Below are 25,947 nucleotides of genomic sequence, written 5' to 3'. Positions count from 1 at the left end.
CTTTTTCAATATACCATACATAGAATAGCTGAGCCTACAGTATATTACCGCTGCAGAAGAAGAGATTGTAAAAGCAGAGGTAAGTTAGTAGGTGGTTTATTTGAAGTGACACAAGATTATCTAACAGCTGAAGGTATATTTAATACTAAACCTATCTAGATTACTTACATTAATTTAGGTAAAGATTCTCAATGCATATCTTGTGCAGATCAGAATTCCAACATACCCAGTAGATCCAAATATATATGCTTTTAGACATGGGGATGAGCTTAAAGAAAACCAATAATAAATATATAACAAAAGAAAAGAATATAAATAATCTTATTAATCAATATAATTTAAAAATTATAGACAAATTTATAAATAAAATCCTATGACTCAATTATCAATTAATTTTATTTATAAGTTTTATTAAGAAATTAGTGAATCATTTTATATAGCATAGGTTATATTAAGAAAATGCATAAGAAATATTCTTAATCATTAAAATTAATTTTAAGTAATCATAAGTTATATTGAGAAAATGCATAAGAAATATTCTTAATCATTAAAATTAATCTTAAGTAATCATAAGTTATATTGAGAAAATGCATAAGAAATATTCTTAATCATTAAAATTAATCTTAAGTAATCATAAGTTATATTGAGAAAATGCATAAGAAATATTCTTAATCATTAAAACTAATCCTAAGTAATCATATTAATAAAGTTCAGTTATATTAAGAAATTGTTAATTAAATTTGCTAATTAAATTTTATTAATAGGTATAGATTTAAAATATATATTACATTGCTACATAAAATACTCACAATATAAAATATCATAATATAATTAAAACAATGTCTGATATATTAAAATTGATTGCATCTGACATAAGAATTGCATATAATCTGATAGATGATAAGAAAAATTTCTTGCATCTAATATAAGAATGGCATATAATCTAATAGATGATAATAAAAAGTTCTTGTATCTAGCGTCTACATGAGCGGGAGGGGTAGGGACAGTTTGCATCCTATATTTTTGAAGGGGTATGGGGTAAGCTTCTTTAATGGGGGTAGGATAACTTTTTTTGGGGGTTATCTATTAAATTTAGAGATGAAATAGGACAAAATTTATTGCTGTATAAATTATTACTTTTATTATAATATTATTATAATACAATTCATCGACCAAATCTATTTATTGCAAACAATCATACACATAGTTTTCCAAATAAACTATATTTTAAATGTAATTTAAAAGGTTTCGATATTTCAGCAAGCTCATAATGGCATAATAATTAATTCATTGTAAATAATGGAGGTTTTAATTGAATTTATTATCTAAAAAATAAATTCTTTATATTCACAAAATATCGATAGTTGGTAGTAGAGATAGATTAATTTAAGTTATCCTTTATAAATTCTTTGAAAAGAGTATCAATAAATAAATAGGTGAAAATGATGATAAAAGGGAATTTTTTAAAGGGTAGACAAAGGTTTTTGAAGGGGGTTTGCATCCTGTAAAAATCCTGTCATGTAGATGCTGCATCTGATATAAGGATTGAATATAATCTTATAGATAATAATAAAAATTTCCTGCATATGATATAAGAATTGCATATAATCTGATAGATGATAATGATAATTTCTTGCTTGGATTTGATAAAAAATTGCTTGGAATTCAATTATCTAATATATTAAATAAAAAAAAATGTATAAGATTGTATATAATCGGATAGATGATAATAAAAATTTCTTGCTTGGATTTGATAAAAAATTGCTTGGAATTATTTAATATATTAAATACTAAAAATCGTCCATTTTGACCGAAAATGGACTAAATGGACCATTTTAATGGACCAATGGACCATTTTACGATCAAAATTTTACGATCAAAGGAGGCCCTCCCAAGAAGATTGGTTCATTTTTAAAAATAAAATAATGTCAAATCTGTTTTAAGTCGAAACGTTAAAAAAAATCACTATAAAAGCCTTGTCGAACGCCTTCAAATCAAATGTTTGGACGTGAAATCGGATCCCTCTCCACTTTGAATGCAGCCTTAGACATTTTGACCATAAATCGCAAAATAATTTCTACATTTTAAAGAACAGCTGTTAAATGAGTTTTGCCAAAACTTCAGTAGCATAGTTGAACTTGTTGGTATCCTTGATTAAAAAAAATCGGTATAATTATATGAAAGGTAGACCTTCATATAAATCACGTTCGCTCATTTTTGGCAGGTCTATGACTAACGTGCTAGATAAGAAAAGATAAGAATTATATACTTATAAAAATTAAAATATTTATGCATTATTTTAACACTTAATTGTAAACCTTATTTCCCCATTCTTTTAAAATGTTTATGCATATTCCAATTTACAAATTGTATATGAATAAAAGATATTTTTATATATTGATTCTTTTATTTCTAACTGTTTTTGTTCTAAATTTGTGGATTGCAATGCATTTATTTTCAAATAATCAAATCAATAATATATATAGACGAAAAGAAATATTTTTGAAATATTTCAAATCTGATCTCAAAAAGTTTAATTTAAATCATATGAATTCAAATATACAACTAACTGAAAATCTTACAAAAAGGAATAATAAAATATTACAATTTTTACATCAAGATTTTAAATTTAATGAAGCATCTGATTCCCTTATACAAAAAAAAAACCGTATTGATTATTACTATAATCAATTTGTAATAAATCCTGTTACATCACTTAACAATTCAGTAAGCTTGCTGGAAAGTATCATAACTATACATCTGTTGCAGTTAGAACAAATGATTTACCCAAAATCTGGGATTACTATAACAAAAGGGCTTATAAATATCCAAAATCAGCTGATAAATGAATATAATGTTTTTATATCTCAATATTCAACTAACTTTAAAAATATCCAAAATGTTGGAAGATTATCCTTATCAAATAAGTGGAAGGCATTGGCTGATGAATTGGTTAATAATCATGAGGTACTATTTATAACTGTTTTGTTTAAGAAGCATGAAAATTTTGCAAAATGAGTTATATCGTTTGTTTTTAATAAGCATAGATCATTATACATTGATCTAATTAAGATCAATTTTTCTTTTTTTAAATTTTACCAAATTATCAGTTCACTATGGAATACGACCCTTTGTTTGGCCTTATTCAGTACTGTCAAGACAGAAAGCCTACACATATATTTAATTGCTTTATAGGGCAAGGGCTGATTTTAATGTTAAATATCTTGTAAGTAAATTCTGTTGGTGTTTATGTTTAAAATATCATGTCCACTAAATTCATATTTATTCTAAATGAATAAAATTTAATATATAGTATTTATTAACATCACTATGTTTCTTCACAATACATTCTAACAATATAAATTTGATTTGTTAGTTACTAGGCCTACAAAAAAAACAAATCGAATCAAATAATACTATTATTCGTATAATTGCGCTATTCGTATTCGTACGAATAATAAAATCATTATTCGTTTTGATTCGTCAAATATTAGATTCGATTCAAAAATTTTTCTAAAGCTTATAAAATATTTTACAAAAAATTTTTTACAGATGTTTAAAGATGACACTTTTAAGGATTATCTAAACTAATTGTCATTACAATATAAAAATTTATAGAAAATAAATGAAATAAAACACAATGATTTCATATAACGTTAACCAAACAAATTGACCAAAATATCTAATTTTTAGAATTAGAATTGCTTATAAAAAAATATTTAAACTATTTCTTCAATCTAATATTCAAATTTTATTAAAATTTTTTAAAAATGTACAATAATCTCATTTTATAAAAATAGAAAATAATACACAAAAATATAAAATTATAGTAAATCCGAATTTGATAATATCCAATTTTTTAAGCATAAAGTCTTTCTAATAGTTTCCTCCTTCAAAGACATTCTATTTTTCATTATCATATTTGTTCCTATTGAGAACAACCGCTCACATGAAGCCGAAGATCCCTGAATTGACAATATATCAGTTGCCATTTTCAACAACACAGGAAACGATCCCCATGCAATCTCCACCATTCTAAGGGACTCTTATTTGAACTGATTCTTATTTCGTTAAGATATGTCTCCACCTCACATACTGATGCGATGTTATTTTGTTTAAAAATTCTATCCATGTTCGACTGTACTATTGGGTTAACTGATGTTGATTTGATATTATATTTTATTTTGTAATCATTATATACATCTTTAAATTTTTCTAATAGATTTGTCGTATCTATGTTATATGTAGTTGGTAGTTGCTCAAAAAATTCCATTTTTAGTCTAGGATCCAGTATTGTTGATATTATAGTGTGAATATTTGTTAAGTTATAATAAGTTTCTATTTTCTCAATCGCACTGATAGAGTTTATAAAATCGAGATTTATTTTACTTGCAATAAAATATTTGCGAATAATTACGAATATTTTTATATAAATAATTTCGAATAATACGAATAATCTTCCTCATTATTCATATTCGATTCGAAATTTCGAATCGAATAATTGTTTTATTCGTATTCGTAATATACGAATCGTATCGAATCGAATATCAAATAACAAATAATTCGTTTTAGGCCTATTAGTTACATGTTAACTTCCCATAATTTCATAAAAGCTTAACTTTTTTAAAATTAAATTAATTTTTTTATTTATATAATTCCAATCAAAACTTTATTATAATAAAAATATTAATGCTTATACTATAGAAAATGAAATTGGGACTACAAGTTCCCCCAAAACACAAATAATTATATTTTAAAAATTTGGATTTTTAGTTTTAAAATATAAAATTCATTGGGTTCTGATGTAAGGGCTCTTATTTTACCGCATATAATTTTAAAAAGTTCCTCTTGACATATGTCCAAGAGAAGAAATAACAATTGGTATAAATACATAATTTGTTAATTTAATATATTTTTTTTTCTTTCTCGGCTATATCAACTGTATTAGAAATTACATTTTTTGGAATTGAAGAGACCCACATGAAGTCCCAAATTAGGAATTTACCTAAAAACCATAGTACAAGAAGTTTAACCACCTGGTCTTAGGTCATCACCTGATGATAAATTAGCAAGCTTCAGGATGTTTGGTTATCAGATCGAATCGGTTTTATTAAAAATATCGGTCCGATCCTACATTTTTAAAAACACTAAATATTGGCCCAATCTGAACAGCTCTATTTTTTAACTTTGAAAAATCGAACATATTACTCGAAAATACTTAATATTGTATATACTGTATACCAATTGAATTGATACCCTTTTTGTTTTGGCAATAAATCTGTCAACTAAAAATAATTCAATAAATTTTAAAATAAGTTATCAATATTTTCTGTAAATTTCATCAAATTCTATTTAACACGGTCCAAAGTTATGCACATTCAAAGTTGGACAATTCGATAAAATTTTTTTTTTTTATTAAACTTTACAATTTGACAAACATTTAAAATTAATTTACAAATTTTGTACTATCAACCTATAGGCGGCAACTTGTTTTCTCATTAAACTGCAACATACACCCTATCATTGTAAAGATTTACCGATCAAGTTATGAACACTTGTCAACCTTTGTAATGAACTAACCTCTGATAGTATTTTCGTGGAAGTTGTTTGGTACGTACCAGACAGGCAATCTTACTCACATCAATTAGTCCTGGGCTTGTTTTTTTTAAACATTTTTGCTGAAGTTCTTTGGGAATCTGATGCACTGAAGTTTGTGAAGTACCAGTTTCTCAGGATATTTGGTGAATTGAGTCTGGCTCAATAAGAGTGTTTCAACAGAATTAACACATAGTACATATCGTTTTTCTACTGAAGTTTTTACGTAAAACCAGGAAAGTCATTGTGGGACTACAAAATTATCGCATATGGTGGTTTCAACTAACAAAGGGTCAGTTTTGACTAAGAGACCAGAAGCGATGAACCTGCTGATAGAAAGAATAGGGGTGATCATATACCGATGTCCCAAGTTTGCATAGATATGATACTTGTAACTATGAGTTATGATTAAAGCGGAGATTAAGGATCTTCTTGGATTGAGAGTTAGAGGAAATTTCGAATGATTTTAGTGAATTCTGAAATTTGAAAATGTAAGTGGATCGAGTAAAATAATATATAAATGTTTTAATTATATTATTTATTTATGTTACAATATATTTATTTATTAAATAGAAGTTAAAATATTATTATCTATTTTATTGAGGATGACTCAAATTTTTGAATATTTTACGCCCCACCGGATTTTTTTAGAATTTCGTTATTTTGAATAATTTTGGCTTCTCTTTTGTAAAGTGCTTCAAAGGCAAATTGAAAATATGAACAATATATATAAAGATTCATTATAGGATTTCCAAAATGAATATTTTGAATTTTTTATTAAAAAATTCCCCAATCCGGGGTTCGTAGAAAAATATGTTTACAGGCCCAAATTGGGTTTGTTTTTTATTTAAAGCTCGTTTCACGCCAAATTTAAAAAATGTTTTTTTATGTTTCTGATTTTATTTCTTACAAAGCTCACAAATATTCAATAAAATGTAATTTTATTTTATGATAGATAATTCCTGATCAAATGCCTCAATTAGGAGAAATTTTGTATTATATGAGAAACGAAGACATCAAAGAGGCTAGCAATATTTTAGATGGAACACAATTAAAAATACTATTAACTTTAAAATCAAATGCCAAATTAATTATGAAACCTCAAAGGTTAGGTTATATAAATATTTTAATTAATTATATTTGTTTTTAAAAAATCTATTTTTTATATTAAAATCCCTACCTGAACAAAAAATTTACTGGTAAAAATTTCTTATTTTGTTTTTAGTTTAAATTCCCTATCTCTATAGTTCAGAATTTATCCGAGAATGGGGGGTTACGAAATTTATTTTGCGGGCTTCGCCCCAGTAGCCAATATAAAGGGAAAATTATTAGTTATAAAATTCTAATTTCTGAATGAGAGAGAAATTTATTCTCATTTCATATTTAATTGCTAATTATTAAGATCAGGAATTGTAGATAATAAATTAAATTAATAAAACTATAAAGTAAAAACTAAAAATATAAAATATAAAATCAAAAAATATAAAGTTTTTTCTTTTCTTCATTATTGCATTTTCGATCTAACTATTTGTACTAACACTAAAATTTACATACTATCAATAATAATTTCATATTTTATCATTTAATATAATTACAATTTAAACATTTAAATTACCCTTACAATTTTTATTGTTTTTTTAATTATAAATAACCTTTCTTTTCTTTTAATACAGGCCTTTGCCACCCTTTCCCTTAAATCACCTAAATCCATTCTGACGATTATCTATTAATTCTAGTCTTTAGATATTGTTGATTCTGACAACTGACTCTAAGACAATGAGTTATCCCATAGTAGGAAACTCCTAAATACTTCTTTTGTTCTAGTGTCTTATCGATCCCCCGTTAAACGATTTCGCTTTTTAAAATTTTGTCAATTATTCGTGGCTTCTAATGATAAACGCTAATGTCTTAATTATTTCTTTTAGCTATAACGATCTCTTGTACTATAATGATTTATTGTAACGATAACAATCTCTTATAACGATAACAATTTTTTTTTGAGCTATAACGATCTTTTGTACTAATTTAAACAACTAATTCAATACTCATTCAATCAATCATGTGTTGCTTTTAACGTTTCTAAAATTTGCTCTTCCATTTCTTCTACTACCATTTGCCTAGATATTAATTCCATTGTTTCTTTATCTTGATTGATCTTATTCTTTGACTTAAGGTTGGCCATTTCATAAATATCTTCTTCCCCTTTTTTTAGAAGTTTCTATTTTTAGTTAATTAGACTGAAGTTTTAGCCCATGGTACATACGTAATTCGGCACCAACGGTAAAATTTGAAGTTTTGAACATTAACTCCAAATTTAATTATTAAGATCAAGAATTTAAGATGACAAATTAATTTATTAAAATATATAGTTATTCAAAATAAAAATATTGAACTATAAAGTAAAAACTAAAAATACAAAAATCAAATAATATTTCATATTATTACATTTTCTATCTAACTATTTACACTATAAATACTAACATATTATCAACAAAAATTTCATATAATTTTTTATTTAAACATTTATTACAATTTTGATATTCAAATGAATTGTTATTTCAATTATAAACTTTTCTTTTCTTTCAATGCACATCTTTGACATTAGTAATAAAATTATCTTAAAATTAAAAAGCGACTGAAAGTATTTATTTTGAAAATTTATCAAAGTTAGTTTGGTATAAAGAATTTAACAATATTCGTATAGAACTTGCTTTTATACTTTTTAAGTAGTGTGTAATATTTTAGTGTTTTATCATTTTAAATTTAAATATTCAAAAATATGATGAACATAAACAATATAATGATAAAAAATTGGAAAATGAACAATTAAATAAGTCGTTATAATGAATCGATGAATGAATCACATGATTTGATCTTTATACTCTGATATAGTCGATTGTTTTCTAATATTATTAAAAACTTATCTTCTTCCAGTATAATTTTGTATTCTCCTCCATATTATTTTCTACTTTTAATATTTTAGATCAATATCTAGACTAGGCTTAAAAAACAAACTCTTATAAAAGTTTAAATTCTCATGTGACATTTAAAATGTTTATAAATATTTTTCGCATTTTTTCTTTCGTTTATTTAATTTTGTCTCTGTTGTATAGGAATTGTAATATATAGTAGAGGTCTGCATTGGGCGGGGTTTCGGCCTGCCAGCCCACGCCCGCCTATCTAAATGGGCGGGTGAAAAATTTTTTGAAAATGCGCAGGCAGGCGGGTTATAAAAAATTTGAAATTATGGGCAGGTTGGGCGGGCTAGTTAAAAAAAATTTGAAACTATGAGCGGGCTGGGCGGGCGGGTTAAGAAATTTGAACAATGGGCGGGCGGGCTAAGGAAATTTAAAATAAACTAAAAAACACAATAATAAAACTTTTTTCTTAGAATAAATAAACATTTTTGTCTATTAAAAATTTCCTTTTATGGGAATGTAATAAAACTTTTCTCTTAAAATTTCCTTTTTTGGGTTTGCAATCTGCATTTGGTTTCACCTTTATTTAAAGATCTCACTTGAGGAAGAGGATTACTTAAAACGGATATCCTACTTTGGTGGAAACGATAAGAAAGAGCCAAAGCTATCAAGATTAGCAAGAAAAATATTGCCACTTCCTGCAACTAGTGCTTCTTCCGAACGCGGATTTAGCATTGCTGGAAGATTTTTAGAACAAAGAAGAACGTGTTTGAATCCAGAAAATGTCGATTCATTATTATTTATATAATATTAATTTTACATTTATATTTTTTTCATAAATATTCAATTTGATCAAATAAATTGTCCATAATTTACATTGATTATTTTTATACTTATATTAATTTCCTAAATTATAAACTTTTTGTAGAGGAGTAATGAAATAATTTTATTAGATGCTTAAAAAAATGAAAGAATGACCATAATTAAATTTTATACGCGGGCTTGGGTTAAAAATTTTTTATAAATAATGGGAGGGCAGGTAAAAAATTTTAGACTAATGGGCGGGCGGGCGGGTAAGGAATTTTAGACAAATGGGCGGGGCGGGCGGGTATATATTTTTTTGAAAACTATGGGCGGGCGGGTTAAATTTTTTTTAAAACATTGAATGGGCGGGCTTTTAGTCCAAAAACCCGCCCAATGCAGACCTCTAATATATAGTTTATGAATTTTAGATAAAGACTATATATATCCAACGGAAGGTACAGCAAGTAGTGTTTGCAGTTGTCCGGTCCAACCGATGACCGATTAAAAAAGATAAAAGATTATTATAAATTACTTTTTAATTGATGTACATTAACACGTAAAACATAATTATTTATTGCCCAACACTTTATAATATCTTATTCATCGTTAACTTTTTCTATTCCTCCGTTTCTTTTTAATAATGGAAATTGAAATCATAGATGATGATAATATTATTGAATCTCTCTGGAGGCGAAAGGATAACGATTGATTTAGAAAGTAGTAGTAGTACAAATAAAAAAATCACCAAATTCAAATTTGAAAGATGTTAGAGAATTATACAAATTTTAGAAGATAATTCTTGAAAAATATGTAATATGTGTCTCCAGATATTCATCAAGCATAAGTAAATTATGTGAATATATCAAATTGATAGTTCAATATGAATTAAATTTATCAAAATTACCTACTTATAGTTATGGACGTTCTTCTCCTAACATTAATTTAATTAATTAAATGATATGAATATGATTGTATTGTATATTGCACATTCACATATATAATGAATATTTTTATCTTTTTTAACTACTTTGAGACAACATATGTTTCTAAAGCATAAAAGAATTTCACCAGGAATAAATATTAGTTCAGAAAGAAATACTTTTTTCTTTAGATTAATAATTATAGTAATAAAATTGCAACTTCTCAAAACTAAAAAAGTAAATATATTTCTGAAATCATTATATAACTTCTACTATCTCCCTACATGCACTGATTACTAATTTAAATTTATTGAATTGTTTGGACACATAAATCCTATTAAAATTTTCTCATATACTTTTAAAACAATATTCAAAACAATTGCCTCAATAAAATAAGCCAGTTATATGCAGGCTAGCAAAATTGCCAGAAAAACTGACCAGATTTATGGACTTCTGTTTAAAAATTTCATATATATATATATATCTCTACGTGGTCAGTTTATTGATGAATCATGGAAAATGATATTAGATATTAATTATGTATCTTATATCACAAAGCAGAAAATATCTATAAATGTTTCTGAATTAATTGTCAATGCAGGAAATAATTATAATATTAACAACTGATAATGCAGCTAATATACTTGAAACTCAGAAACCAATGTCTACTTACATGAGTCGCAGCATGTGGATGTCTGGTTAAGTATGTTAAACATTATTTGTCAGAATATTTTAAAGAGTATTGAGGAACATTGTGAAATTAAGGACGGTTACAACATATATCAAAGTTCATTAATACTTAAAATATAGATCATTACTTAAAGATAATGAAATTGGGCAAAAATTTCAAACTGATTTTGAAACCAAGGCCCTGCCCTTACAGTAGACTAATTTATTTTTCTTAATCTATACTATTATATTTTTTTTTAATTGTTAGAATTTTGAGATAGTAAAAATTGTGTGTTTTCTGAATTTTAGACTTGGCAACATTTCTCTAAGAAATGATAGTAAAAATAAATAGAAACTAATTTCTTTATTAAAGCCCTTAAATTTATTTGGATCCTCCTACCCTACCATTGGTAGAATAATTAATCTTTTATTTAATATTTTTAGAAGGTCTCTTTCTTGTTTAGGCATATGCCTTGGATGGAAAACATAGAAACACACATTAGAAGTACATTTACTTCTAATTCTTTCCTCTCTTTTATCGATGTGCCTTTTGCAATGAAAGTCGTTAAATAGGTTGACCACTATATTCATAAATTTTTAAATATGGAGTCCTTTATTGGCAGTCTATTAGACCCCAGAATTAAAAAAGTTAAAATTTCCTATTTCTTTATAATGTTCCTTTCGTTTAGGTTCACATTTTTAATTTATTAAACACCTCTGAACATTCTATTCAATTTAGAGAAATATATGAAAAATATTCTAGAACACTATTTACATAATGGGAAACAAAGTATATAACAAAATGTATATTTATTTTATTAATCAATAGATTTATTTAAATATCCTAGGGAGAGAATGTCATAGGCTCGTGCGGACTGGGGCATCAGAGGAAGCTGGGAAAGATGGTATAAATAAAAAAAAGCTATTTATCCGATATTTTATATCCAATTAATTCCAACATATTAGATTGGTGGGAAGGGAATCAATACCTATCCCAATTCTGGCCAAAATAGCAATGGACTATCTCCCACAACTGGCTATATCAGTAGCTTAAAGTATCTTTTCGAAAGCGATTGACATTTGAATCATGGATAAAAAATTTAGATAATATATTTATTTATAAATATTTTATAGCCATCACATTATATATATATATATATATCAAATCTCATTAAATATGCAAATTGATTTATAATATATTCAATAAATTTAATATTGATTTAATATTATTTTGAAATATTAGGTAGTTATATTGTATGATATAATAAAAATGATATGATGATAATAATTAAAATATCGGTAAATTCACATTTCATTTTTAATAAATTGAAGCAGAATAAAACTTTTATAGCTTAACAAAAAAACATATTTTAGATAGGACCAGACTTGGCCTATGGTCTGGTTCCACTTTACTTAACGGTTTGATGGTTCAGTCCCATTTTAGAAAGAAAGATCGGACCAATGCAAACATTTACATCAAGTTGGTATTAATTTCTTTTTGAAATTTACAGAAATAAAAAATTTTGTTAATGATAATAATGAATTATGTTTTCTAATTTTTAAATGATCCTTTAAGCTTCAATATTCATTAAGGAAGGTTCATAGGCTAAAAATATATTTTAATTAAATTAATATAAAAATTATAATATTATGCTTATATATGTAAATAAATAATTTTTTGTAAGTAGCGCGTTACTTCCCACCATTATTTTTAAAAATTACCACGTTTAATAGCTATTGTTACAAAATATAACGCTCTACTTTAACAACTCTGGTGTTCATAAATTTTAAATAATTTGAAGAGAAAATATTAAGTTTAAGATTAATTTGAAGAGAAAATATTAAGTTTAAGATTAATTCAATAATAATATTTACAGAAAAAAGTCATAATTTAAAAAATTTAAGAGCAAAATTAGCTTATCAGTTCAACAGCTAAAATAGTTTTTTATAATTCAAGACCTAATAATCTCATTCAAAATAATAACACTTGCTATTTTGGGTTTTTTCAGCCTTGTATAGGTAATATATTAAATATTGACTTTTACTAAGTCTGCAACTTTTCAGCTTGACGAACATAATTTTTTATTGATCTGTCTTTTCTTTAAAACACAAATCTAGTCTACACTTGGCCAAAGGTTCAGCTTTAATTTCATTATGTTTCATAATTTACTAGTGTTTCATGCAAAATCATGTTTTTTCGTACCGATATCTTAAGTCTGATGGCAAATATTATTTTAAGCCTTGGCGGGGTCGTGGTACAACTTCTTATCAATAGAATTAAGAAAATATCTCTCAAAATAATTGTTTTAATGTTATGAATTTAATAATAATAACAATAACTGTAATTATGTTTATTTATACTCCCTGATTTTTTTAAAAACTTTTTTAAATTTAAATTATTTGTGTTATTGTGATTTTCAATCAGGCAAAAAAGAGAACATGGAAATATAGCATTAATTTTTTTTGGGCCATGACCCTAGTCTATTTTATTGATATCAAAAATGAATTCTTTATATAATAATTCAAATACAAGAATAAAATATTACGCGATATATATGAAATAAAACAAAAATTATACCACTTGTTAAATAAAAAAATCTTACGCGATACAAAATGGTTGCATAGTAAGTCATAACACTAACAATAGTGAGAACATTCATAATATTGAAATGAAATGAGGATCCTAACATTCAGATTATTAGGATTAGACCTAAAACGAATTATTCGTTATTCGATATTCGATTCGATTTTTACGAATACGAATAAGGAAAATATATTATTCGACAAATAATTTTTTATCTGTTATTCGATCGAATTATTCGATTCGATTCGAATTTTTGTAGCTAATCTAAATATTGGAAAATAATATATTATTTGAAGGAATTATTTAAAATATTTTTATTTAATAAAATTTCCTAGTGGAAAAAGAAGCATTTTATATTTATAAAATTGTAACAGCTGTTTTTATTCGAATAACTTCTTAATATTAGATTTACTTCCGAAAATTATTTTATGAATTTGAATATGATGGAGATGGACCAAGAAAGTATGTGAAAGTTGTCTTTCTGGCCAGTCAAAGCTTAGTATGTATTGACTGGCTATTTAACTGGCCATAATATATTATTTAAAAATTTTATTATAAATATGAAATACTTCCAAAAGGCCTATCTTATTATATTCCTTCATTTTTTAGGTATATAAATATTTAATTATATACAAATTTAATTAGTATTAACATCTAAATTTTTCATCATCCATTTTGTTAATACTTTATAAATTAATATCTTAATTATTCTTTTGTTAAACATTCTTATTTCAATATAAAATTAATCACTATATATTTAATGATTTTATAAATTATTATCTTAATTATCTTATATGTTAAAATGATTATTTTAATAATTAAATCACAGCAATTTATAAATTTATGAAGCTAAATAAACTAAATTAGACATTAAATTTTTTTAAGAATTTTATAAGAGGATACAATCCGAAAAACTTTGTGTTTAAAAAATTGGTTGTTATCAGATTTTTCTTGATATATTGATTTTTCTGCATTATATATATACTATATATATGTTTCTATTTTATCTTACTAATAAAATTTGTTTATCTTCCTTCGTGTTAAATTTTACAAAATAAATTTAATATTCGATCTTTTTTATTTATGGTTAAATAAAATTTTCTAATCGAATCGAATAATTATTTTATTATTCGTACGAATACGAATAATGAATTATTCGATTTAAACGAATACGAATAATTTTACTATTCGCTTCGATTCGAATTTTTTTAGGTCTAATTAGGATTCTAATTTATTATAAAATATTGTTAAATGAGTCTGAAGATAAAGTATGATATTATATTTATATACTAAATTTTTCATATATATTTATTATGCCAGATCTCCCTTACCCTAAATTCATAGTTAGCACGAATTCATAGCCAATCGCGCTAACTATGAATTCAGGGTTACCACGTAACTTGGATAATAAAATAAATGAAGGCTTGTATGCAATTAAAAGAAAAGATTAATACACCCAAATTACATTGTACTTTACTGTTAGTGCCAACTAAAATATGATCGAAATAACCAATGTTTAATTATAATATTCATATTTTATAAATAGTCATTTTCGAAACGCGTCTCTGGCCTAGTCGGATGAGTGCGTATGTTTCAATCCGAAGGTTCTGGCTTCGAATCCCATAATGTTTTTTTTCCAAAAGCCAACTTGGTGGTTCCATCCTTGGGAGAAATGTAAATAGGTCTTATTACTTTTTTTAAAAATTGATCGTTGTTTAGTAATTGCTATATGTTGATACGATATCTAGCATTAGTCATGCTTTACTATATTAATGATTTTGAAGAATTTTCTTAATATGGTTAAATGACTTATAAAGGATATGGGGGTCTTCCAGAAAATATTCTGATAAAAATATTTTATACACATTATAATATCTAAATAAAAAAATACTCTATTAAGAACTGTAATTTATTTTATTTATTCACTTTCACTTTCAGTATGTACGTCACTCTAGAATAAAATGAAACAGATACTATCTAAAAATTTTTCTAATTCGGATAACAAAATTAATGTTTAATAAATAAATTTTGAATAATGAAAAAAAATTATAAGTATTTATATTTATTTTAAATCGTTATAAATACGAGATACTTTTTGTTCGTATGAAAAATACAAATACTAAATATACTCTATTATTTAAACAAATACAAATATAAAAAAGTATTTGTATTTAGTTTTGTATTTTAAATATAAGTTCGCCATACTGCTCAGCCTTGAGATAGATCCTAAAAAAGTATTGGTGTCTATATTAGTAATCTGTAGGGCCTTATTTTTTAGTCCGGCCCGGCCCATACTTGAAACTCTTTTTGAAAGAATTTACCGGCCCGGCCCTAATTTATTTAAATATAGAAATTATTTTTTATAATTACTCAAAATAAACGATATATGCTATATGGCGTCTAGTTTCTATAAATAAAATCAAATATTTTTATTTTACATAAAAAATTCAACAAAAAATTGATAAATTTAGATATATTTAAAAAAAATTCTTAGACCCGACGCGACCCGGCCCGAATTCACTTAAAAATATTAGGCTCTACTCAGTACGAACCCGATTTTTTTTTTAAAAAATTAACTTTTGCAGATCTCGAGTTTATATATCATTTAATTTTATTTATTATAATTTACTAATCAGATATTATCGCAACAAAGAATTTTTAGGATATCAGGGGGCAGATAGACATAATGGAGAAATCGTTGCTTTTTACATAAATCGGTATGTTAAATAATTTTTATTAGAGACCTGCAGATATACCATTTGCAGGCCCGGCCCATCCCGGATTTTTTTTAAAAAAATTTTTGGCCCGGTGTAACGTTATATTTTAATTTAAGTTTAAATTAACTCCCTTTAGTAATCCTGACACTTATGACTGACTTGCAATATTAAAATTTTCTATTTAGTAGCATCTATAACTGACGGGTTATGTTAAAAGTTTCTATTAATTAATACTGTGACCTGTGATGTTAAAATGATAATATTTAGTAAAACTGACTTTATAACAGGTAGTTAATTTTCGATTATTGACATTTATAACTGACAGATAGTTAAAATTTTAATCTTTAGTATTTTATATATATATTCCTTTAAACATCTTCAAATCACCAATCACTAAAAATAACTAACCTTTATTTTTTTTCTTCCTTAACAAGTTTACTTATCACTCAATATATATAAATTACATTATTTTTTCCTATCTAAATTACCTATTAGCAACTATTTCTCAATACTTAACTAAATCACTATTAATAATTTTCTTTTTTATCTTTATAATATAATATTCTATAATATTTTTTCCCTGACCTTATTAATTAATCTTTTATTTTTTTTATTATTCTTAAAAAAAACAATCTTAACATTAACAATATAACATTCTACATGATATTTTCTAACCTTAAACTAAATCGTCTGCTTTTTTAGGTCCGTGAAGTTGGTGGAAAGATGTGAGGATCAATTAACAAATATGCCAATATTTAGAGTCTTAATTGATGCTAATTGATCTTCAAACCAAACATCAGCGGAATCAAAGGTTAATGAGTTATAAGCAAAATAAGGAAAGTGTTAAATTTTAAAGCTGGCGGAACGATTTAAGGATCAATTACCGAAACCTATGCCATTGTGTAGCCCGTTAATTGATCTTCTATCCGAAAAGCAGCGGAATGAACTGTTACGGAGTTATGAGCAAAATAAGAAAATGTTGGCACTTTGCTAAAACCGAAAATATAAAAGATAATGATCTGAAACTTGGCAATTATGTAGTATTCAATATGTACGTTAATAATCTCCAAGCTGGATATCGGTATCACTAACCGCAACCGAGTTATAACCGTTTTAAAAACGTGAAGTTAGCGGATTTTTAAGTGAGGATCAATTACCGAAATTTATGCCAAAGTGTAGAACGTTAATTGATCCTCTAGAATCTTTAAACCGCATACCAGCGGAATGAACCGTTCATGAGTTATAGGCAAAATAAAAAGGTTTTGGCATTTTGCCAATATTTAAAATTCGAGCAATCATTTTTTAGTTAATACAATATTTAGTGCCTTAATTGATCCTCCAAATTCTTTAAACGGAATGTCAAAAAAATTAAAGGAAAGTGAGATATCAACAAAATAAAGAAAGTGTGAATTTTGACTGCCGAAACGGCTTGAATATCAATTAGAAAGTGTTGGCACTTTGCCAAAACCGAAAATAAAAAAGATCATGTTCTGAAACTTGGCAATTATGTAGTATTCAATATGTACATAATAATCTCCAAACCGCATATCCGTATCATTAACCGTAACCGAGTTATAACCGTTTTAAAAACGTGAAGTTGGCAGAATTATTTAAGCTAGCAGATCGACTTGAGGATCAATTACCGAAACCTATACCATTGTATAGCCCGTTAATTGATCCTAATTGATCTTCTATTTGGAAAGCAGCGGAATGAACCATTACTGAGTTATGAGCAAAATAAAAAAGTGTTGGCACTTTGTCAAAACCGAAAGTAAAAAAGATGATGATTTGAAACTTAGCAAATATGTAGTATTCAATATACGTTAATGATCTCCAAAGGGTAATTCCATACCACGATAACTTTTCGGCCCGACCTTTTTAATTTCGATAAAATTTTGTATGCTGAGAGAATATAATTTGAAAGCATTGAATCCAAAATTTTAGCTTCCTAGTACTCATAGTTCCAGAGATATCAATGGTCAAAAGTGCCAAAAAGACCTTTTTTCCAAAAATACGATTTTTTGAAACTGAGATAAGTTAAAAAATAATGATTTTAAAAATATAAGTTATATGTCATTTTGTAACTCTATTAAAGGCCTTTTATTAAATATTAAGGATTTTTTTGAAATAATATTGTTGCGGTTTTTATTTATGTTATAAATTTTAAACATAAAAATTCCAGGTGTTTCGCTTTCCAAATTTTTTTGTATTTAATATTTTCTCTTTTTCAAAAATAGATGGCGCTCCTTTATAAAATAACGTGTTTTGTTATAATTATTATTTTTTAAACTTTTTTTCACTTTTAAACATAAATAATAAGATTTTCCAGCATTAATATCATGGAATGAGATTATTTAGCTGCGGTTATAATCATTTTTTTTATAAAAAATTTTAATTTTCGAAAAATTATTTTATAAATTTTAAAAATATAATAGATAAATTAAAATTTATGAAAGATATTACCTATTTTCGGTTTTTCATTAAATTTAGTTTTTTTGACGCCATGAAAATTTCGTTTTGCTATAAATTATATGTACGCCCAATAGCCGTTGATGGGCTAACTATTGTTAAAATATTATTTTTTGGTATGAAAAGGATATTTTGTGCAGCTGGATAAACAAAAGAATTTGCTGGTCCTTTAGGGTGAAGAAAATTAATTTTTACTTCATCTCTAATTACATTCACTTCTTGTACAAATCCTAACCACCAATCGTTTTCATATGCACATGTTACATATCCTCTAATCTCATCGATTATCAGATCCTCAATTAAAGGATCTTCACGTGGATATATTGACATTAGTTGCAGTCACCAAAATAACTTGTGGGTAACGGGGGATTGCAAATCATTGTGTCTATAACATCTCTATAAGTTGTTAATGTATCCTCACCATTTTTAGTCAATGTTGCTAATTCACAGCCTAAAATCATAAGTTTAATATTCTGGTGTGCTACAAACGCATACACTATGTGTTCCGCTAGCCCCTGCTAATATAAAATTTTTTGGTCTTAAGCTAGCAAATTTCGAAAATCCATTTGTTAAGTTTGAATTACTCGCCTTAAAATGATTATATAATTCTTTCAAATTATTAAGAACTAACCTTTTTTGAGCGTTCACTCGTTCCCCCTTTTCAATGATAGATATGCAATCTTTTTTTCCTGGTAATACTACTAACTTCATCACTGCAAAAATTTTTTTTAACAATATCAACTGTTTTTTGATTGAGATATTTTGCAGGCTTTCGATTTGGAGTTGAAAGAATCCTCTTTTCTTCTAAAATGATATTGGAATTATATGCCATATGATATGTAGCGTTGAATGGCGTTTTTATTTTATTTGCGCTCCAATTAGGAGGCAGAATGGTCAGCAATTGATATTTTTTATTTTTAGATAAATTGGGATATTGTAATTTCATGTTATTGAGTATATCATTATTATCTTTCGTATCCGAATCTGGATTGTTAATTATTATATCTGTAATCGCTTTTGTTATTTTTGCTGCCTTTTTTGGATAATTTTTTTCGGTTAGTTTTTTCTTATTAATAGGAGATATTCCTATTTCATTTAAAGTTATATTGATTTTATCTATTGATGTTGATGCTGTGCTGTTATTTACATATTCACTATCATAATTTATTTTTTTCGATATTTTTTTGTGATAACTTTTTACGGCATTTATCACAAATATAATGTTCCGCCTCAATGTTTGGATATTGTGTCATCCACGTCATGACTTCACGCAGGTTATTTTTATAATTAAAGTGTTTAGATTCTTTAAATGGATTTACGCATTTATATTTATAAATTATAAATAATAAAAATTAATTAATATTAGGGCAGGTACATGAAACTAGCTTTTATCTTTCAACAATTAATTATTATATTTCCTTGTATGCGATATCGGAATTTTAACTATCTTTTTAGGTAATTTAATCATTTATTATAAAAACTAATTTTTACAAGTTATCAATATAGCAATAGTAATAAGTAGTGATCTGCATCGGGCCTAATTTTTCAAGCCCGGCCCGAAATTTTTTTTAAAAAAGTTTTGCCGGCCCGACCCGAACCCGAATTTTTTTTAAAAACAGTTACCGACCCGGCCCGGCCCGAATTTATATAGGAATTAATTTTTATAATTACTCAATATAATAGACATATGTCGTTTAGTATCAATAAATAAAATCAAATATTTTTATTTTACATAAAAAATTCAATATAAAATTGATAAATTTATATTTATTTAAAGAAGTTTCCAAGGTCCGACCCGGCCCGATTTTTTTTTCAAAATATTAGGCCCGGCCCGAACCCTATTATTTTAAATAGAATTAAGCCCAAAGCCCGTCTGGGCCGGGCCTAACTTTGCAGATCTCTAATAATAAGTAAGCCTATCAAACGATCTATATAATATTTTTTCCTGATAGTAATGCTGGAAAATCTTATTATTTATGTTTAAAAGTGAAAAAAAGTTTAAAAAAATAAAAATTATAACAAAATACGTTATTTTATAAAGGAGCGCCATCTATTTTTGAAAAAAATATTTATTATTTGATTTTTTAAATCGTAATAACTAAACAACCCATGGCTGTCCCAAGTTAAAAATTTTTTATGAATAGATATAAGGTTAAAGAATAAGTAAATATTAAATTCAAAAAAATTTGGAAAGCGAAACACCTGGAATTTTTATATTTAAAATATATAACGTAAATAAAAACTGCAACAATATTATTTCAAGAAAATCCTTAATATTTAATAAAAGGCCTTTCATAGAGTTACAAAATGACATATAACTTATATTTTCAAAATCATTATTTTTTAACTTATCTCAATTTCAAAAAATCGTATTTTTCGAAAAAAGGTCATTTTTGGCACTTTTGACCATTGTATCTCTGGAACTATGAGTACTAGGAAGCTAAAATCTTGGATTCGATGCTTTCAAATGATATTCTCTCAGCATTATCGAAATTAAAAAGGTCGGGCCGAAAAGTTATTGATTTGGATGGAATTACCCCAAACCGGATATCGGTATCACTAACCGTAACCGAGTTATATCCGTTTTAAAAGCGTAAAGTTAGCGGAATTATTTTTAGAAAGTGTATAACTCATTAACCTTTGATTCCGCTGATGTTTTGTTTGAAGATCAATTAGGATCAATTAAGACTCTAAATATTGGCATAGGTTTTGTTATTTGATCCTCACATCGTTACGCCAACTTCACGGATCTTGCTTTTTTCCTTTTTTTAACAAATATCAAATCGTATGCTTTTCTTTTTCTTAACAAATATCATAAATTTTTATAATAATTATATATTATTAATAATTTATCATTTACTATTTATTTATTTAATCTACCATTCTCTCCTTTTTCTCCCTTAATATAATTAACCAATTTACTCATAAATTTTTTCTTATCACATCAACCTTTTTTTTCCTTTTTTTTTATCCTATTCTAATACTACCTTTATCATTATCATTTACTTATTTTCTATATATATTTCTATAATAACATTTTTTTAAACTATATATAATATTGTTTATTGCTTACCCTATTAATAATATAATCATTATCAATTTAGTGGATGCTAGCTTATCCACAAGAGGTATCGTAAGTCCTCTTAAATTAAACGGGCCCTGACAGCGGGGTAAATTACTGTCAATTAGTGGACCCTAGCTTATCTACAAGAGGTACTATAAGTCATCTTAAATTAAACTTACCCTGACAGTAGGGAAAATTTACTGCCAAACAGTGGAAGCAAATTTATGCACTGAAGACGGTATCTATAGGGCGGTGGAGTGCCCACTTAATCGTAGGATGTCTCTCCAGCTTATGATACGATACGATAAGTTTTATTTTCGATACTTTAAAATTTTTTAATCTATAAAGAATTTAGCGTTAACTTATTTAACATCTAAAACATTAAAGCTTATTAAAAAAAAAGTAAGTTTGATAAAAATTTATATATACTAGGCAGGCTAAATTTATTCATATTTAAACATAAAATTACATATCATTCATCAATAAGATGTATAATAATTATTTTGCTTTTTATAAAAATAACTATTAATAAAACATAATAGAAAGAAAGATGTAACGAAATATAAATTCGCGATTAAATAGCATTTAAAAAAGAGAGGCTTACCAATTGTATTTTCAAATAAATTTCAATAAATATAATGGAATAATAAAAATATTGCTATAAATATAGAATTAAAAAATTAGATATTAATCACATGGAAATAATTCTAACTAAATGATTGTTATTTTGATCATATAAATATATATTTTCTTTAAAAATTTTATTATCATAAAAATTTATAGGTGAATAATAAGTTAATTTATATTGTAATAAATTAATATATTGGTCTGCAACAATGTGGCCTAAGATATTAATTCCACATCTGTAGCTCAGACACCGTTTCCATTAACATTTCTGTTAACTAGCTAATCCTCTACACGATATTCTATATATTTTCGGATTTCCAATTTACAAAGAACTGCCAGCCTCTTATTTTAAATCTTCGTTCTTTATAAAAACAACTCATTCTTCCCTTAGATAATTATCCAAGTTATTTGATATTTCCTTACTTATACATCTATAAACATGTGAAACAATTAAATATTATATAAAGATACTAACCTCCCATCGCCAACAATGTGATCTGCTGTAAAAATCTCTTTTAATATACCACTTCAGCTCCTATTTATGGGCAATAAATGTTCACAAATTTTCTTTGGTGTTATTGTGTCCACAAAAATTTCTAAATTTGATAATTAATTAATATTTGTTAGAAGTTGAAAATTTAATATGAACATGAATTGAAGATGCCAATTTAATTTATTAAATATAATCAAAATCTAAAATAACATAAATAAACTAAAACGTAAAAATATAAATAAAACTAAAATAAATCAACTAAAAATAAAATCAAACTAAAAATTATATATAAAAAGATTTCTTTTTCTTTTTCTTCTTTTATATTTATACTATTAAAATTTACATAACCTAGATAATTATTTTATAATTTGTCCTTTAATTTGCTTACAATTTAAAACTTTCAATTTTACCTTTACAATTTTTCAATTATCTTTACAAATTTTATATTCAAATTAATTTCTTTAAAATTATCATTAATTCAAAACACGTATTCGACAATTTTAACCCTGATTTGTGCCCCTATATATTCTTCCTCTCTAACTATATTTTTACACATTTTGATTTTAAAATATAATATCTTTTCTTGGATCTTCATCAAATATATCTATATATAAAAAGAATACATATTAAATAATTTTATATTATAACCTTTCTTATCCGTGTCTGATTGAACATCAAGATCTATCTTGGTCAACCTTAAATAATAATATGAAATATTATGAAGCATTCTTGTACAAATAGTGATCTCAATCATACCTCATAAGGCATTACAGCTTTTCTGCTATAAATCATGTAAATTTTGAGGACTCATGCCTTGATATTTTTCTTCTTCTTCTCGGTTTTATGGCGATTTCCAGGTTTACCCGGGTAGGCCAGTTTTCCCTCTGATTTTTCTTTTCCATTTTTGACGGTCCTGAGCATCAATACTTGTAAGATTCATGCTTCTCATATCCGCCGCTATCACATTTGTCCACGTCATCTTGGGTCTTCCTCTAGGTCTTGATCCTCCTACTTCCATCATTGTGCATCTCTTTACCCAGTCATCTTTGTCATATGTTCAACATGCCCAAACCATCTTAGTCTATTTCGTCGCATTACCATACCAATCATTTCTATACCTAATCTTGCTCGCAATTTTTTGCTAGTTTTTCTCTCTCTCAGAGATACCCCACACATCCATCTAACCATCCTCATCTCTGTTCTTTCTAATTTGGCTTCGTGAGTCGCTTTCATTGCCCATGTTTCACCGCCATAAACTAAACAACTCCTCACACAGCTTACGTAAACTTTCCTTTTTAACTTCAGAGAAACTTTTTTATTTGTAAGAATAGACGACATCTCTCTGAACTTCTTCCAAGCTTGTCTGATCCTTGCAACAACGGCAGAATCTACACCACCATCTGCGTTTAGCATATCACCTAAATAACAAAACTTAACCACTTTTTCTAGGGTTAACCCATTGCCAATATCCAGACCACCATTTTTTAGGTTATCATTATTATGTATCCCTTTCATGCATGTTCTACAAATAAAGGTCATTCTTTCTAACATCAAACTGCTTTTTTCCCGCTACATCTTTTATGTACCCATTTCTGGCATCTGGTGCATTGGATTGAATTTCTAGCAACTCCTTTCCCACATACACCACAAGGCCACTTACCGGATTCCTCCATCTTTAGATTTTCCCCACCAATCATCACCTTTGTTTTTGATGCATTCATTTTCAGGCCCTTTGCTTCCATAGTCATCTTCCATTTACTAACTTTATCCCTCAATTCTCCCTCACTGTTTGCCATTAATACAAGGTCATCTGCATATAATATCTCCCATGGAAGTCCTTCACGCATTTCTATAGCCACCACATCCATTACTAAGATAAATAATAATAGACTCAGCACGGATCCTTGATGAAGTCCTACCTTCACCTCAAAGCTGTCTACTATCACCATAATCCGTCCGTACTGCTGTTTGTGCTCCAACATACATTGCCATCACTGCGGTAACCAACCATTCCTCCACACCTGATTTTCCCAACCCATCTAGTAATCTCACGCGGCACCCTATCATATGCTTTCTCCAAATTAACAAAAGCATAATAGAGTTTCTTTTCCTTCGCAAGATACTTCTCCTGAATTTGCCTCACCACAAAAATTGAATCTGTCGTGCCTTTTCCCGATGTAAAACCAAACTGCATTTCATCAATTTTAATTTGTTCCCTTAACCGCTTCTCTAACACTCTCAAATACTTTCATTGCATGTTCCAAGAGTTTAATAGCTCTGTAAGACCCGCTATCTAAAGGATCACCTTTCACCTTGTATACTGGGATAATTATACTTCTTCGCCAGTCCTCGGGAATAGTACCTTCTGTGACAATTTGATTTGCTAAATTCATTAACCATTCAATCCCTAAATCATCAGAACCTTTAAACATCTCTGATACCACCATCGTTAAACCCGATGCCTTTCCTTTCTTCATCTTTTTCACTGCTCTCTTTATCTCGTCCTTGCCAAATTTACACCCTGGACCTTCTACCTTTGCACAATTAATATTATTATCCCATTCATTTTCTTCATTCAAAAGTCCTTTCATGTAAATCTTCCAGGTGTTCTTAATACCACTACCATCAATCGCCATTTTTCCTTCCATATTTTTCAAACACTTTACACCTATCACATCCTGCCTCTTTTTGACATCTGTTTTGCCATTCGAACCATATTTCCAATTCCATCAGCGCATTCCATTTCTTTAGCAAACTCGTGTCTTTTTTCTTCTTGAGCTTTCGCTATTAATTTCTTAGCATTTCTTTTAGCCATCTTGTAAATATCATTATCACTATTTTCTTTGCTATTATACAATACTTTGAAACACCTCCGTTTCTCATCCATGGCTTTCGCTACCTCCGGGTTCCACCACCAAGTCTCCTTATGTCTGGACGGCCCTTTTGTTCATCCACATACCTTCTCAGTTGTCATTACCCAAGCTTTCTTCATGGCTTCCCACTTGTCATTCACCCCAGATGCTTGTGCCACCTCCGCCTCCCTAATCGCCAATGCTATATTGAATTGACGTCTAGCACTCCTCCTTC

At 27.0% G+C, this 25,947-nt stretch overlaps 1 protein-coding gene across 6 annotated transcripts in view; it reads left to right on the top strand.

Moving 5' to 3' along the window:
* Positions 1-2,328: 2,328 nt before the first annotated feature.
* Positions 2,329-25,947, top strand: part of LOC135929152 (glycosaminoglycan xylosylkinase-like) — a 30,545-nt gene continuing 6,926 nt past the window's right edge. The window contains exons 1-3 of one of the 6 annotated variants that reach the window (XM_065465670.1): positions 2,331-2,967; positions 15,037-15,164; positions 16,127-16,207. In XM_065465670.1, the coding sequence (XP_065321742.1) occupies positions 15,079-15,164; positions 16,127-16,207 (167 nt within the window). In that variant the 5' untranslated portion in view covers positions 2,331-2,967; positions 15,037-15,078. Of the gene's footprint in view, positions 2,968-6,550; positions 6,703-12,303; positions 12,387-13,825; positions 13,953-14,058; positions 14,100-15,036; positions 15,165-16,126; positions 16,208-25,947 lie in introns of those variants that run through there. The other 5 variants (XM_065465668.1, XM_065465672.1, XM_065465673.1 and 2 more) reach the window with 5 other exon arrangements.

The sequence above is a fragment of the Gordionus sp. m RMFG-2023 genome, chromosome 4 (assembly GCF_954871325.1).
Source record: "Gordionus sp. m RMFG-2023 chromosome 4, tfGorSpeb1-WG-v2, whole genome shotgun sequence".
NCBI classification, from domain to species: Eukaryota; Metazoa; Nematomorpha; class Gordioida; order Chordodea; family Parachordodidae; genus Gordionus; species Gordionus sp. m RMFG-2023.
The sequence above is the reverse complement of the archived record's forward strand: the minus strand, read 5'-3'. Positions and strand labels throughout refer to the sequence as shown.